The following is a 14,472-nucleotide window of genomic DNA, read 5'->3' on the forward strand; positions in this document are numbered from 1 at the left end:
AGCATCCCTCATCCCTTAAAAACGGCTCGCTTCTTGTTCTTCTTCGCCACCTTCCTCCGGGGGCTGGAGGCAGCTTTGGTGTGCGTGACGCTCCGAGTACGGCGCTGGTGTGTGCGTACGTGCCGGTCGACATGCAACGCGCCGTGCGTATGTGGCGTTGTTTACAAATATAGCGTAAAAACGGCCATCATCTCTCGGCCAGCGGAAAACAGGGGGTGCGAAAACTAAGAAGCCCCCGTGTGACCATGCACCACACCTTACCCCCTCTCTCTCTCTCTCGCTCTCTCGCTTGTCCCTTTGATCCAAAAACGGCAACTCGACGCTTCCACTCTGGTTGTTGTGCGGTGTTTCTTTCAGAACCACTCGGAAAGTCAACGCGAACGGAAGCAACGTCTGCTGACCTCACCGCTTACCGACAGCTTCGGACGGTTTCACAGCTATCTGCGGATTTCGCTCACCGAACGGTGCAACCTACGCTGCAAGTACTGCATGCCAGCGGAAGGCGTGCAGCTCACCCAAAAGGATCATCTGCTGACGAGTGCTGAGGTTGTGCGACTCGCGAACCTCTTCGTAACCGAGGGTGTACGCAAGATCAGGCTCACCGGTGGTGAACCGACCGTGCGCAAGGACCTGACCGAGATCGTGAGCCAGCTGAAGGCCACCAATCCGCTGCTCGAAAGCGTCGGCATCACAACGAACGGACTCATGCTGACCCGGCAGCTCGTTGGCCTGCAACGGGCCGGACTTGATGCGCTCAATGTCAGCCTCGATACGCTCCGGGCGGCTCGGTATGAGCAGATTACACGCCGGAAGGGCTGGGACCGGGTAATGGCCGGTATCGATCTGGCCATTCAGCTTGGCTATCGTCCTAAGGTGAACTGTGTCCTTATGAAGGGTAAGTAGTAGATGCGGTGTACAGTGTGTGTGTGTGTGTGTGTTTGTTTGTCGTTTGTGTGTCGTGCAAGTGTCCTTGATCATCCGGGTTTTCGGAAGGGTCCCGGTGGGCGACAGTGAAGGCAAAAAAGGGACACGAAACGGTGTTTGTTGCGCGGACGAATGCAAAAAAAAAGAACACATACGAAATCAATCACGTCTAAAGACGAGGACTGGATGGCAACGCCATGTTAGGAGGGTGGATTTAAAGTACAACAAGTACATTTCTCTCGCTCTCTCTCTCACTATCGCTCTTCCTAATCCGGTCCACCGTGGGCCCTTGGGAATGCAGTTCAGGTGGTGGTGCATCGATAAGAGTGAGGATCGGGCGATAAGAAAAGAAAGAATGCGCCCAGACAAGTTTAATCAGCGTCGAAATTGGGCCAAACACACTCGCTGGTGATCAGTTCGAAGCGATAGGACCGTACACTGTCGCTGTGTGATGATAAGTGGGACGGTCCATCAATTTAAGGACCGGAAACCGGCCCATTCTCGATGCGTTTGTTCGGTTGTTTGTGCATATCATCCCAGACGCAGTAGTGCCCTTTGAGCAAGTGGCATTTGAATATGAGGTTGACACCGTAGGGCCCGTGACCCTCGGTTGCACCTTTCCGAAAGGGCAGTTAAGCGCCTACTTCGATGGTTCGCCTTGCTCGCCTTCGATGTTGTGGCTTTGCCCCGGTCCAGTCTTTATTGCCGTGAGGGAATTTGTTGACCATTTGCACGCTCGTGACGGCGATCCTGTTTTTTGTTGTGTCGAACCCCACGGGTCTCACCACGAACCCGGGTTGTGATGGGTCGCTGGTCGCAGAAGGGCTGACTGACAAAAACAAAAACAAAACAAAAAAACCTCCCATTTTCCGCAGGTTTTAACGACGACGAGATTTGCGATTTCGTCGAGCTGACGCGCGATCGCGACGTTGACGTGCGGTTCATCGAGTACATGCCGTTCACCGGCAACCGGTGGGACACGGACAAGATGGTGCCGTTCCGTGCCATGCTTGACACGATCCTGGCCCGTTATCCCGCGTTCGAGGCGCTCCCGAACGGACCGCACGATACGTCCAAAGCGTACCGTGTGCCAGGCTACCGGGGCCGGATGGGTTTCATCACTTCGATGACCGAGCATTTCTGTGGCGGATGCAACCGGTTGCGCATCACGGCCGACGGGAACCTGAAGGTGTGTCTGTTCGGCAACACCGAGGTGTCCCTGCGTGACGCCCTTCGCAGCCCGGGTTGCTCCGAGGACGATCTGAGGTGTCTCATCTCGGCCGCCGTCAAGCGCAAAAAGAAACAACATGCAGGTTAGTGAGTGCGACGGGCGAACAGACCACGAACCCCGGCCGGCAGAGGGTGGTGGGTGGTGGTGAAAATGCACACCACCCGTCTCAGGGGTGGCCGCAACAGGTTTCGCAGCGGTAGCTTCCCTCTGGGCGAAACGTGGCGAGCCCTTTAGTCGTTGTTGTTGTTGTTTTGTTGTCGTTTTTCTTTCAACCCATTTTCCTCCGCAGGCATGCTCAATCTTTCCCAGATGGAAAACCGCCCGATGATACTAATCGGCGGGTAAGAGTTCCGGAGGCACTCCTCACATCGGCCCTCCACCTCCCCATCACACGGAGACACAGCATAGGTTTAGCGCGAGAAAGAGCAAGCAACAGGGTAAGAAGCAGCAGCAAACGTGCGCTTTTAATGGAAGCGATTGTCGCCATATTTGCCGCCACATAAACGGAACCAAGGCCTGAGGCCGGTGTCTGTCTGTACGCCATTAGGGAAGGTTCTATGACCTCGTTAGTGGGGTAGGGAAAGGCCACCCCATGCGCTGATCAGCGTGTATGCGTGATCTTCGCCGCCATCGATCGTGTGTTGGGGTGTGCGTGCAAACGTGCGGTTTGCGATCAACAACAAAAATGGAGAGGCAACCCCCAAAGGCAAAAGCGATTGACTGTGGGTGTCGAAAGGGGTCATGGGGGTTGCGCAACCGAGTGGAACGAAAGGGGAGGAGTGGTGCACATCTTTGCAACGGGGGGTTGGTGCAAAAAGGTGAACCGGAAGCAATCGGCAACCCCTCCCGTTGACCGTTATTTCAAAATGCATATCAATGCACTCGCGCGTGTCAAGGTTGTGCGATTAAACGTGCTGCGCAAAAACACAACGTGTAATCGGTAACTTTGGTCGGCTAAACAGCGCAAGAGAAGACTTTCCCACATGGGAATATGATCGCTTGTTCACTTCCCCAAACGACGGTGCCCCACCTTTCGTGGGTTGCGTCAATCCTTCCGCCCGGTTTCGGGATGCATTTTGTCGTCTAATTAATGGCCACATTTTCTCCGTTCCATTCGATGCAGGAGCACCGGCACTTTCGACCTCATTTGTACAAACACACCACCGCACCACCTTCTCACTGGCACAGTTTCAGCGCCCATACTCCTCGCTAAGCCACGTAGACGAACACACCGGCCGGGCGACGATGGTCGACGTAGATGACAAGGTGTCAACCAAACGTGTGGCCAAGGCACAAGCCACCGTGTACGTTGGCCCTACGATCGCGGCATTGATCGAAAACAACGAACTGAAGAAGGGCGATGTGCTCTCGATCTCACAAATGGCCGCGATCGTGGCGGCGAAGAAAACCTCCGATCTGATACCGCTCTGTCACAACATCCCGCTGTCATCGATCAAGGTGGAGACGAGCCTGAACAGTTCCACCAACGAGGTGCACATTCTGGCGAAGGTGAAATGTGACGGCAAGACGGGTGTGGAGATGGAGGCGCTTACCGCGGTTTCGGTCGCGGCCCTGACCGTGTACGACATGTGTAAGGCGGTTTCGCACGAGATACTGATCAAGAACATCATGCTGGTGGAGAAAACGGGCGGTAAGAGCGAGTTCTACCGGAAGCAGTTTAATCACGAACCGACGCTGGAATCCCGCACGATCGAGACACGTGAACGGGAGCAAATGCCGATCATCACGCGTGGCTACCGGACGGATCCAATCGTGACGAACGAACCGTTCGTGCCGATGCACATTTGAGGTGGCCCCAATTCAACAACTGCATTCATCTAGCGTGTTAAGTGCCTTTATTCATTAGCAGTGGGTTGTCAGTGGAGTACGCTAGTATCGTTCGTCCGCGGATCCTTGTCCCCAGTCGAGTGCCATCTGGTTGCTGCCTCGTGAAATGGTCTGCAATCGAACCACCAGCTCGCCGTACGTCTCGCACGAGAGGCCCTTATGTTTGGAACCGTCGGCCAGAATCTTGGGGTCACGCATTTCCGGATTCACGCCGCTTATCCAGCTCATTGCCGCTGCGCACATGTTGGCGTACTTCGGGATGAACAGTGGCGCACGGATGGTCCGCTCGGCCGATGAGTCTCCACTTCCGGTGGCACCACTGAGCGGACAGTGTACCCGTGCGTATCCTCGGTTCGTTTCCACGTTCCACACGTTGGCACCGTACAGGCTGAAGACGATCTGCGGCCAACCGTACGGGTTGGTGGATTTCATCGTGAACTCGATCGGCATGTTGAACACCACCGTCCGGTAGTCCGTCTCGGTTCGAGCACTTTGCGTGACGGCAGACCGCAACCCGGACACGAGCTCCCAATCCGGACCGGCTACGATGTCGTACCGGCAGAACAGTCCGTTCCCGTCCGGACCCATTGGGAAGTAGGCTGACTCCAGCTGCCCAGTGACGGTGAGGTGGAAAAAGCTTTCACTTTCACCGGAAGTTAGCTGTAGCTCGAGCATAACGGCGAGAATTAGATGCAAAAATTCCAGAGAAAAACACTCACACACTAACACACTATAGATGCGGATCGATTAGATGCGCGGAAACAGAACGAAACGCAAATCCACCGAAAGGATGCCGACCCTGTTGTGTTATGGTAATGCATAACAATTTCCATGGCAACGCACCACATTAGACGTAAGACACACATTGCTTGGGAATAATTGGGTATTTGTTAGGCGTGTTTCACTGTACACGAGAATTGTAACACGGACTATAGCATTTAACGAAACAAGCGAACCGAACAAAGTAAGTGAGTTCGAGTTTAGTTTAAGCTCTTAATTCATCACAAAATAAATCACCACATCAAAAACTAAAGTAAAGTCCGCTCAGATTGTTAGTTCTTATTTGTGAACTTATTGTGGCAAACCGGAACCGCTTACGATCGAAATCAGGATCGCAACCAATCTGTTATTTTTGGTGAACCTATCAACTCTATTTTCCATCTCAATTCTGGCCTACCATATCGCTCTTGTTCGGTCTAAAAGGACAAACGGAACGAACGACCAATCGGAGCCTAACAAGACGGTTTCGCTGCAAAAACGGAGAGTATATCGTGCACAAAGCTAGACATCGTAGTGATCCGTCCATTGGTTTTCCACACATACGGAGTCAAAAATCCTTTTTAGCATCTGCTTCAAGCGTGCCTAAAATAGGTTTCATCCGCATTGGATAAGGTACTTTTTTTAGGCGTCTGTCACTATAAATGACCTCACACTGAAGTATGATCCGTGGCAGAAGTAGTGAACAACTTTAAATGTACGTTTATCTTTACGTCACCCTTGCATAGATTTACATTTATACCCGTCAGTAGAGCTACACGGTACTGTGATATGACATAGTTCATAGTAATGCAAATAAATACTCAATATATTTTTGCTTATTCTTCTCTTTTGTTCAATGGTTTTCATTAGCTCGTTAGGCGACCTTAAAGTAACAATCAAGAACAACACCTGGTGATTTTTGTTTTCGTCTCCGTGAGAGCAGCAAAGCACGAGCCGATCCGTGAACGAGGAGGATTCCAACGAGTAAGGAAATTGCACAGCATGCGATCATTTTTGCCGCCATATCGTTTCGGCGGGCCTGCTCAAGCCTTTGGGATAAGATGTGGTGTAAATGTTGTCTTCATGATCATGCGTTAAGTAATGATCTGTTGCACATCATCGCCGTGCTGGTGTAACGTTGCCGCCGCAAGCAAACGGTACAGAAATACATGATATAATGAATGCGGTTGGGGATTAAACAGGAAACAAAAGCTAGCCAGCTGATCGGACGGGAGAGGAAACACGCGGCTCTCGCAACCATCTATAAGTTGCCCACCAGTACGTTTCTGTTGGTGGTAGGTTTTTCCTCGCTTGCGTCTTCCTTTTCGCTGGCCGCCGATTGAGTCGGTTCTTGGCCTCGCATTTTAATATTGTTTTCCTCTTTAAACTGATTGATCTCCAGTCCCTTCTTCGTGATCTGTTCCTTGCCTTCATCGATCAGCTTCTCCAGTTGTCCTTTGTTCAGTTCCAGCTGCGGCAGGACGACTTCGACCGTCTGCTCGACTAGCACACCGCCAATTAATCGGAAGCATTTTCGACTAGATTCGACTGTTTTCAATGTATCAATCACGGTTCTGAAACGAGCAATTCCACAACATTACCAACAACCGATGGTCTAGGGAAATGCGGCGGCATCATAAGAAGACTCTGGGAAGAATATTCTTCCATCCCTGCGCTCCGCGCCCGATAAGGCAATGGAACGAAGCTGCACGGGACAGTACGATTTAGGCCCCACTTACTTGTGCTCTTTGAAATCCATCTCGATGGTGCTTAGATTATTAACCAAATTTCGCTGTTGATTTCGCAGCTGCTGGAATTCGGCATAGATATCCTCTTGACTTTTCTTTTCTTTTGGTTTACCGCTACCGCTGCCGGCCGTCGAGGCAGTTTGTGTTGCCATCGTTCAGGAGTAATTTACGCACCGGGATGCTGGATTGCAGACGGAGTCAAAGGCTCGCCTATTTGCCGCTGGCTACAAGGGGTGCGGGATGGGATTCCTTAATTTGGGAAGGTTATTTTCACGCCGTTTACGAACTATTTTCTTTACCGAAACGGTGTGATTTTTTGAGCACTGTTTCTTCTTCTTCTCACACTAAGAAATGTCACATGTAGAGGCACAATTCGATGTTGCTGCGTTTTGTTTATACTTGCAGTTCAGGCACTGTTTCGGTGCGTTTTACTTCGGCGATATTAACGTTTCGTATGGTGAGAGACGATAAATATCGCTGATTGTTAACATTACATATTCATATTGATTACACAGCTCACTCTCAATCAAACCTAATGTAAAATGCATTCAAAAAGTGCATCCGAGACAAATCTGTTGTAATTTGACGTATCGGTAGGAGAGTGTCGTTCCGTCTGAAACCATATTCACATCACCGTCGCGTCAAATCGGTTGATTTCTTTTATTTATTTTTTATGATTCGTATGAGTAACACAATTTCTAAACATCCGATTTATCACTAGCACAAGCAGGGTCACAACACCAGTAGGGAAGAATTACCACGTTCGATTTGGAGGAAGCGAAACCGACCGACCCCACCGACCACAGACGGCATCGCAGCAGTAAAATGAATCAACTATTGGACAAGGTTTTAAGTTTCATTAACTACTGGTGGTTTAGGTACCTGATGATAACCGAGCTGTACATGGTTGAGAGTTGGGAACGAGTCACAATACGTGAGTATCCGGGAATCGAGCATCGAAGCATAGTAAATAACGCCATTTCACGGATTCCCCAGATTTTCTTCTCTTCGCTATTTTCCTTGCCCAATGGTATTTCAACTGTAAGGTAATTCTTCCCTTTACTGGAAGTCTACTGGGCATTACACCCGTGGACCCGCAGAGTGCCTCGGTGTCTCGAATATAGGCAATCAAACAGAGTGCTGCAGTGGGTGGAAACGCATTCCTTAGCCGGCGGCACGAACAAGGAATCTTCTCGCAAAGTATTTACACATTTTTCGCGGATTACCACGGACAGAACAAACCCAGTTAAATCTCATCGACTTTAGCAAGGATCTGATGTTTTGTATCGGCTTTGTTTGGTTTAAGTGAACATCAATATTTGTGTTTTACTCTAGTGTTAACGAATGTGTCTGTCGATATAAGTGAAACGAAATATAAACAAATGAAAAGCATTTTAAACATTCGCGGTCTCTAAAAGAGCATCTTGAGGAAGCGATTATTTTTTATCCACAACCCCTACGAAGCACCAGCGCTATTGCAATTATGCTTAGGGTTAAAGCTGTCTTGCTCTTTCATAATACACCATATGGTGGGAACCCCGATAAGGCGATAGCAGGGCGGGTGGAATCTACGTAGAGCGTAGATTCCCAGGGCATTTGGAAATCAAGTTTCCTTATCAGAGGTTCTTTACTTTACACGTTGATTTCTTAATACACCGTAAAGATAACGGTTAAATAGGTTGTTGAATTAATCCCATATAATGATCGATGATTTTTATTTTTATCTAACAGCATTTGATGAGAATACATATAAAACTGCAGCAATATGCTAATATGTTTTACTATGAAAGGATTTATCTTATTCCTAAAGGGTTAGGTTCATTCCATATACTTTAAAAAGTTTAAATTGAAAAATAACCATTTTATGTTTTAGAAATTTTTGACCTTTTCTGGAAGGTGTCTGAAATTAAAATGCATTTAAAACCGCTAGCAGACGATATCAAATATACATTTCGTATCAGGGTGCCTATTGTATAGAAATCTAGGAATCTAGTTCTGCATTTTTCTTTTCTTGTAAAATTAAGTTAATTTCAGAAATAACAGCAGAATGTTTCCATACATTTGATTCATTATTATGTAATTAAGCTTTCTGAGCAATAACTTGTGAAATTTGAAAAGGTTTCAAGAAATGCTCAGCACAGACAATCTGGCTACCGACGCGTGGAGTATAGAACTATGCGTATATACAAGAGATGGCAACAACAGTTTTATTATTTTTCGTCATCTATTTTAATCCATACTGAAAACAGTGCTCATCAGCTTCTTGTTTTTCATAAAAGTTGGAATTTTGTTGCAGTTTGTGGAACGCACTTAACAAAGAACAGAAAAACGGTGCCCATACGCTGTAACTGTGGTAATACTAAGAGCACTGCAAAGGTCGTCGGCTTCGAAACAGCTTACTGGCCACGATGGACCTAACCACCAGCGGTGTGGCCCGATCCAGCGAAAGCTTAAATTTCCTCGATTTGCCCGACTGTATGATTGAGCAAGTGTTGGAGAATTTGACTTACGATGAAATAGCCAAGAGTCGAATAGTAAGTAACATAATGATTAGTAATTAAACAAGTCCAACATCTCATCATATCATTAATATTTGGGGTTTGTTTGCATTACAGATATGCATGAAAATAAATATCATCTGCCAGTCGTTGCTGAACAGGGGGTTTGTCAAGATAATCCGGCGGCACAACGCAAACTTCAAGGCCATCAAATCTCAGCTACCTCGGCGTGAATCGGAGCGGCGGAACCATCCCCTGGCAAAGCATGCCGACATACTGACATGCATCGAAACACGTATCTCCATGCTCTCCATGACCTACTCTAAGTACATCGAAAAGGAGGTGTGTTGTTTTATCCCGGGCAAGGTGATAGATGAGGTAATGCAAATTCTCTTTCTGGTCGAGAACATTTCGTTTCCTCTTCGGGCGCATGATGTGCTACAAGAGTTGCGTGACATATCTTCCATGGCAATCGAGCACTTTGATGAACACATCGTTGACGGGCTGAAGAGGTTGATTGGTGAGCATATATGTCCCAAGAACGCATTCGGCCATCCAGATCTATCATCCTTCAACTTCGATAGTAATATTGAAACGCCAATCCCTTCTACGCCACCTGCGGAGCCGTTATTCGATTCCAATCTTTCGATGCCGAACATTATTCGGCAAGGAAATTGTTCGTTTTACAGCGCCATTTCAATGTTATCAAACAGACTGCCGCAGAATCCTTTTACTTTGAGTACGTGCAACCAGAGTTCGAAGAACCACAGCCCGTACATCCCGAACTCGTATAACCAAGCTTCGAATAGCCAGAGCACGTATAACCCAGGCACGCTCGGCCAGAGCTCGTTCAATTCAGGTTCGCTCGGCCAAAGTTCATTCAGTGCAGGAACGCTTAACCAGAACACGTTTATGCAGTGTTCGCACAGCCAGAGCCCAATCAACCATGTTCTGAACAGTCATAGCTCGTGCACTGCGAGTTCAAACAGCCGCAGTTGGTTGAATCAGAATGGATGCCATATAAGCTGTAGCAATCCGAGTACATTGATTCAGAGCTCGAACAACCAGAGCTCTTTCGGTATGAGCTCAAATAAACTGAGTGCTAACAAGCAGACCTCGAGCAATCAGTGCTCAAGCACCCAAATCTTGCCCAGCTATAACTCTAGCAGCATTGCAACCAATGTGCCGAGTGGAAAGGTGTTCAAGAGCAAGTCGCGAAAATTGCGCACCGATATCACTCGCATCGATCAAACGATCTCCATCTTCAAGGCGGAATTTCGCAACATGCGTCAGCAATTGCTCCGACAGAGCACGGAGATAAAGGAGTTGCGCCGTCGCCTGGACGAATCGGAATCGAAGAATCTTGAGCTGCTGGCCAACATCAACCAGCTCGGATTGGGTGCTTCACCGGTTGGGGCTGGTTCCGGATCGGCGTCCGTGGCCATTACGCGGTGCTCCATAAAGTCCCGTGCGTCCTCGGGCATGCTGAAGCGTTTGTATACGGAAACAGAATCTCTGCCGATCACAATTGCGGTTCCTCGCTCTCCTGTCAATGTGCCATTGCCAGTAGAATTGACGTTAAACGAACACGAGCAGCAAGTGGCATCAACTAGCGAAACAGGTATACTTAAAAAAGCAAAGTTGGACAACTAGACAAGCGACGATAGCAGGGACGAGCTTTGACTTACTTTGTTCGTATTACTCGATCGTGGAAACTAATTTGCTGGTTCACTTCCCAGCTTTTATTTAGTCTGCAACGTGTTCCGTTTGTAGGAGCAAGCCGTTCCATGAGCAAACCCTTTTTTATGAATTGAATTTTCTAGATTTTTTGTCTCGAAAGTACGACCCAGCTAGCTGTCTGGGACGTGGCAATATGTATACTAACACTAGTTTTTAAGAAACAAATCATCGTATAGGCAGCCAACTATCCTGCACAGGTGAACGTGGAAATTACGCACTGAGTTACACACCTCGTACAGAAAGATGCAGCATGTTAGATGCAGTTACTAGCATAAGCAACAACTAGCGTAGTAAAGAAAGAAAATACGATCACAACAATGTTGTATTGTGAAGCTAACCTTTTTTTATAACATTTTTTTTAGATTAGTATCATCCATATTGAATTATGCATATTCAAAAGGCCAGAATCGATTGTATTGCGTATCGTTTTAATGATAACACGAAAAGCTCGCTACAAATTTCAGAACAAGCAATTGCGAGCAAAAACAAGACACGAAGATAATAAAATTAATTTTTTCGTGCATGGATTGTGTTTCAATTTCATTGAGTGTAGTAGAAACCTTTTTTCTTACGAAATGCGATACGCCTTGGTCAATCGCATATCAATCTGTAGTGGCACACGCCATGCGCCATGAGTGCTTGTTAGTAAAAGTGCAAATTTACCTAAATTCCGTAAGCGTTTTATCTTAGTTGGTATCCATACCGATAATTTCATAGTGTCTTATCATATTTGTTGCACCTGCGTTATCATTCCCGGCTGGCGTGTGGTGTGTACGGATAGTTCCTCTCCGAGTACTTCCCAGAATTTAATCAAAGCTCTCAATAAACGAACAGTTGTAGTATGCTGTCGTCTTCTTGTTCAAAGAAGTGGATTGATTGCACTGGTTATCAGCGATTCACGTGTTAGAATTTCTAAGATGTAGAGATTCTAAATTTTCGTACTTATAAGGCAGTTCGAGCTGAATGTGGTCACAGTTTCCATCGAAGCGCTGCTGATTTCAAACCAAACGCGATATGAAGTCACTTGCAGTAGTTTGTATGCTGGTGTCGGTTTATTTGCTGCACGTAGAAGCATTTTATAACAGGAATTCTTTTGATAGTAAGTAAATGCACCAGCCATACTTGTTAGCAAAAAATTATACCTACTCGCTTCGTATACTATTCTAGTAATCGCAGGCTGCAAGCAACACGATCATGTAGTCGGTTACGACGGGTCAGTCCAATATTTTCCCACAACAAATTTAGCTAACGTCGGGCGGACAAGCAACTCGAAATATTTCAGAATCGCTGTTCTCGGAGCTAACGATGGAATCATTCGATTTGGCGAATCCTTGTTTCCGTATGACAGGGATGTTGTAGAGATCGGTAAGACAGAGTCATACACTTCCTATATTTATGAGTCCTTTTTTCATTGTGGGTTCCTTTGAAACTCTACCATTCAGTTCTGGGCGGTTGGGGTAATACAAGAAGTGCCGGAAGACGGCAACGCCGATCGTCTGCTAATAGATACTCAAACACGGTACTTTCCGAGACGAGTACGCCTAAACTGCTGTCTGAGTTCCATGCTACCATGTTCGTACTCGAAGTGTTCAACAATGGTACGGTGCAAGTGAAAAAGGACGGACAGTTGCATCCTTTCCTGTCGTTTTTCGACATCAATCGGATTCCCGTCAATTACATGGCCCTCACGAGGTGGGATAAGCAGGTGATCTACTTTTATGATTGTCCTTTGGAGCCACCAAGAAACTGCACCACCCCTTAATAGCGAACAACACAAAAATAACAACTAGATGGGAGCCGGCATTCCGTATTCAAAAATCAAGTATCATGAATATATATATATATTGTAGAAACAGCACATTAGAGTACCGTAATTAATACTAAGAAAGAATCTATACGTATTAAAAAGGGTAGTAAAAAAATTTCAGTAGAATGGTTTCATTTATCTAGGGTTAATATAATATAATATAATATACGTAAGCTTGCAACCTCCAGATTTATTTGACACCATTCAGAATTTAATTATTTCCAACCGCAATGACGCGATCATGAGCTGGCTACGATTTTCCTAAAGAGTATCGATATCTTACTCTAAATAATACGTATTGAATAATGAAAGATGAAAGTGATAGTTTTCACTTTACTCACGAGGTATACTTTCTGATTGTAAAGCCACTAAGCGTCGTGCTTAAAGCGTTCTGCTACTGGAAGCCCGTACCTATGATTTTATCTCCTAGTTCAATAAAAAATCTTTTGCCCCCGAAATATAGAATTATGTTGCTCTTATGCAATGTGATCCTGCATGTCAATTGCATATCAGTTTGTAGTGGCACACGTGATGCACTTGATTGTTTCTTTGCAAATACTGTAAATTTACCTTATGTCCATTAACGTCGTATCATAGTTGCTATCCATATTCAAATATTTTGCTAGCTTGCTATCATATTTGCTACACCTGCGTTATCACACCTAACCAATGTGTGCGGATAGTCCGAATACTTCCATGAATTTGAATAAAACTTCGAACATTTCGTGTACAGATGCTACCATGTTCAAAAAAGTGTATTAGTGATACTGGTTAACACTGGTAATTTTATCGTTATCGTTTGTTTTCGGAGATGCGAAAGATCTCCAAACTTCGTACTTATAAAGAAGGGCACGCCGGACGTGATCACAGTCTGCACAGTTGTGACTTCGTTTACAAATCTAATTCGATATGAAGTCACTTTCAGTATTTGTGATTGTGGCATCGGTTTACTTACTTCACGCAGAAGCAATTTATAACACAAATGCATTTGATAGTAAGTAAATGAACATAAGCATACAGCATACATAAAAATATGAATATTATTCCAGTAATTGCAGGCTGTATGCAATACGATCATGTGGCCGGTTACAACGAGACAGTTTAATATTTTCCCATAACGAGCTTAACTAACGTTGGGCGCACAGGCAAGTCGGTGTATTTCAGAATCGCAGTTCTGGGAGCTAACGATGGACACATTCGGTTTGGCGAATCCTTGTACCCATATGACAGGGATGTTATAGAAATCGGTAAGATAAGGTCACACAGTTCTGACCTGTGATCCCCATTCTTTATTGTGAGTATTTTTTTTAAATTATACTTTACGCAGCTTTGGGAGGTTGGGCAAATACAAAAAGTGTTGGACGACGACAACGCCGAACGTCTGCGAACAGTTACGTGAACGAGTTACTTTCCGAGACGAAGACACCCAAACTGCTGTCGGAGTTTCATCCTACCATGTTCGTGCTCGAATTGTTCAACGATGGTACGGTGCAAGTGACCATAGACGGGCAGTTGTATCCTTTCCTGTCGTTTGTCGACATCAAGAGGATGCCCACTAACTACATGGCCTTTGCGAAGTGGGACAAGGAGGTGGTCTACTTTTATGATTGTCCTTTGGAGCCACCACGCAATTGCACCAGCTCTTAAAGCTCGTGGAGGCTCAAACCCCCAAACTTTTATGCCATTATGTTCGTGCTCGAAGTATTCAATAATAAAACGATCTATATAAGAAAGGAGAAGCGACTGTTGCATATCATTATGTTATACGACAACGGAACGCCATCTCCTGTTGACTACATATCGTTAAAGGGTTTTATGAGTTAATCTACTTCTACGATTGTTCACTACAAAACAAGTACGATCCAGTGATGCTAAACTGCGATGTTGTGTAGATTAATATAAAAATATAGCTACTTG

At 46.1% G+C, this 14,472-nt stretch overlaps 5 protein-coding genes and 1 pseudogene across 7 annotated transcripts; 4 read left to right on the forward strand and 2 right to left on the reverse strand.

The window, feature by feature from the left end:
* Positions 1-372: 372 nt before the first annotated feature.
* On the forward strand, positions 373-4,958 carry LOC128727630 (molybdenum cofactor biosynthesis protein 1). 2 transcript variants are annotated; one of them, XM_053821559.1, is made up of 2 exons: positions 373-895; positions 3,279-4,958. In XM_053821559.1, the coding sequence occupies exons 1-2, from the start codon at positions 490-492 to the stop codon at positions 3,962-3,964; spliced, it is 1,092 nt and encodes a 363-aa protein (XP_053677534.1). In that variant the 5' UTR covers positions 373-489; the 3' UTR covers positions 3,965-4,958. The 2 variants fall into 2 exon arrangements, 1 of the variants encoding a protein (XP_053677534.1); XR_008410846.1 differs by lacking the exon at positions 373-895 and adding an exon at positions 2,955-3,095 and having other exon boundaries at positions 3,279-3,317.
* On the reverse strand, positions 4,046-4,678 carry LOC128727631 (B9 domain-containing protein 1). The gene has a single exon (XM_053821560.1). The coding sequence runs from the start codon at positions 4,676-4,678 to the stop codon at positions 4,046-4,048; it is 633 nt and encodes a 210-aa protein (XP_053677535.1).
* Positions 4,959-5,602: 644 nt separating the features above from the next.
* LOC128723332 (probable prefoldin subunit 2) lies at positions 5,603-6,841 on the reverse strand. 2 transcript variants are annotated; one of them, XM_053817061.1, is made up of 3 exons: positions 6,810-6,841; positions 6,502-6,734; positions 5,603-6,336 (listed from the first exon to the last, which is right to left on the reverse strand). In XM_053817061.1, exons 2-3 carry the CDS (start codon positions 6,660-6,662, stop codon positions 6,024-6,026), a joined length of 474 nt encoding a protein of 157 aa, XP_053673036.1. In that variant the 5' UTR covers positions 6,663-6,734; positions 6,810-6,841; the 3' UTR covers positions 5,603-6,023. The 2 variants fall into 2 exon arrangements, with proteins under 2 accessions (XP_053673036.1, XP_053673035.1); XM_053817060.1 differs by having other exon boundaries at positions 6,502-6,828.
* A 2,077-nt stretch (positions 6,842-8,918) lies between these two features.
* Positions 8,919-11,223, forward strand: LOC128724668 (uncharacterized). The gene is made up of 2 exons (XM_053818390.1): positions 8,919-9,044; positions 9,126-11,223. The coding sequence occupies exons 1-2, from the start codon at positions 8,919-8,921 to the stop codon at positions 10,659-10,661; spliced, it is 1,662 nt and encodes a 553-aa protein (XP_053674365.1). The 3' UTR covers positions 10,662-11,223.
* Positions 11,224-11,720: 497 nt separating this feature from the next.
* On the forward strand, positions 11,721-12,599 carry LOC128725502 (uncharacterized). The gene is made up of 3 exons (XM_053819255.1): positions 11,721-11,847; positions 11,916-12,113; positions 12,191-12,599. The coding sequence occupies exons 1-3, from the start codon at positions 11,763-11,765 to the stop codon at positions 12,508-12,510; spliced, it is 603 nt and encodes a 200-aa protein (XP_053675230.1). The 5' UTR covers positions 11,721-11,762; the 3' UTR covers positions 12,511-12,599.
* Positions 12,600-13,588: 989 nt separating this feature from the next.
* Positions 13,589-14,202, forward strand: LOC128724669 (uncharacterized; annotated as a pseudogene).
* The last annotated feature ends 270 nt before the right edge of the window (positions 14,203-14,472 follow it).

This window comes from Anopheles nili, chromosome 3 (genome assembly GCF_943737925.1).
Source record: "Anopheles nili chromosome 3, idAnoNiliSN_F5_01, whole genome shotgun sequence".
Taxonomy (NCBI): domain Eukaryota; kingdom Metazoa; phylum Arthropoda; class Insecta; order Diptera; family Culicidae; genus Anopheles; species Anopheles nili.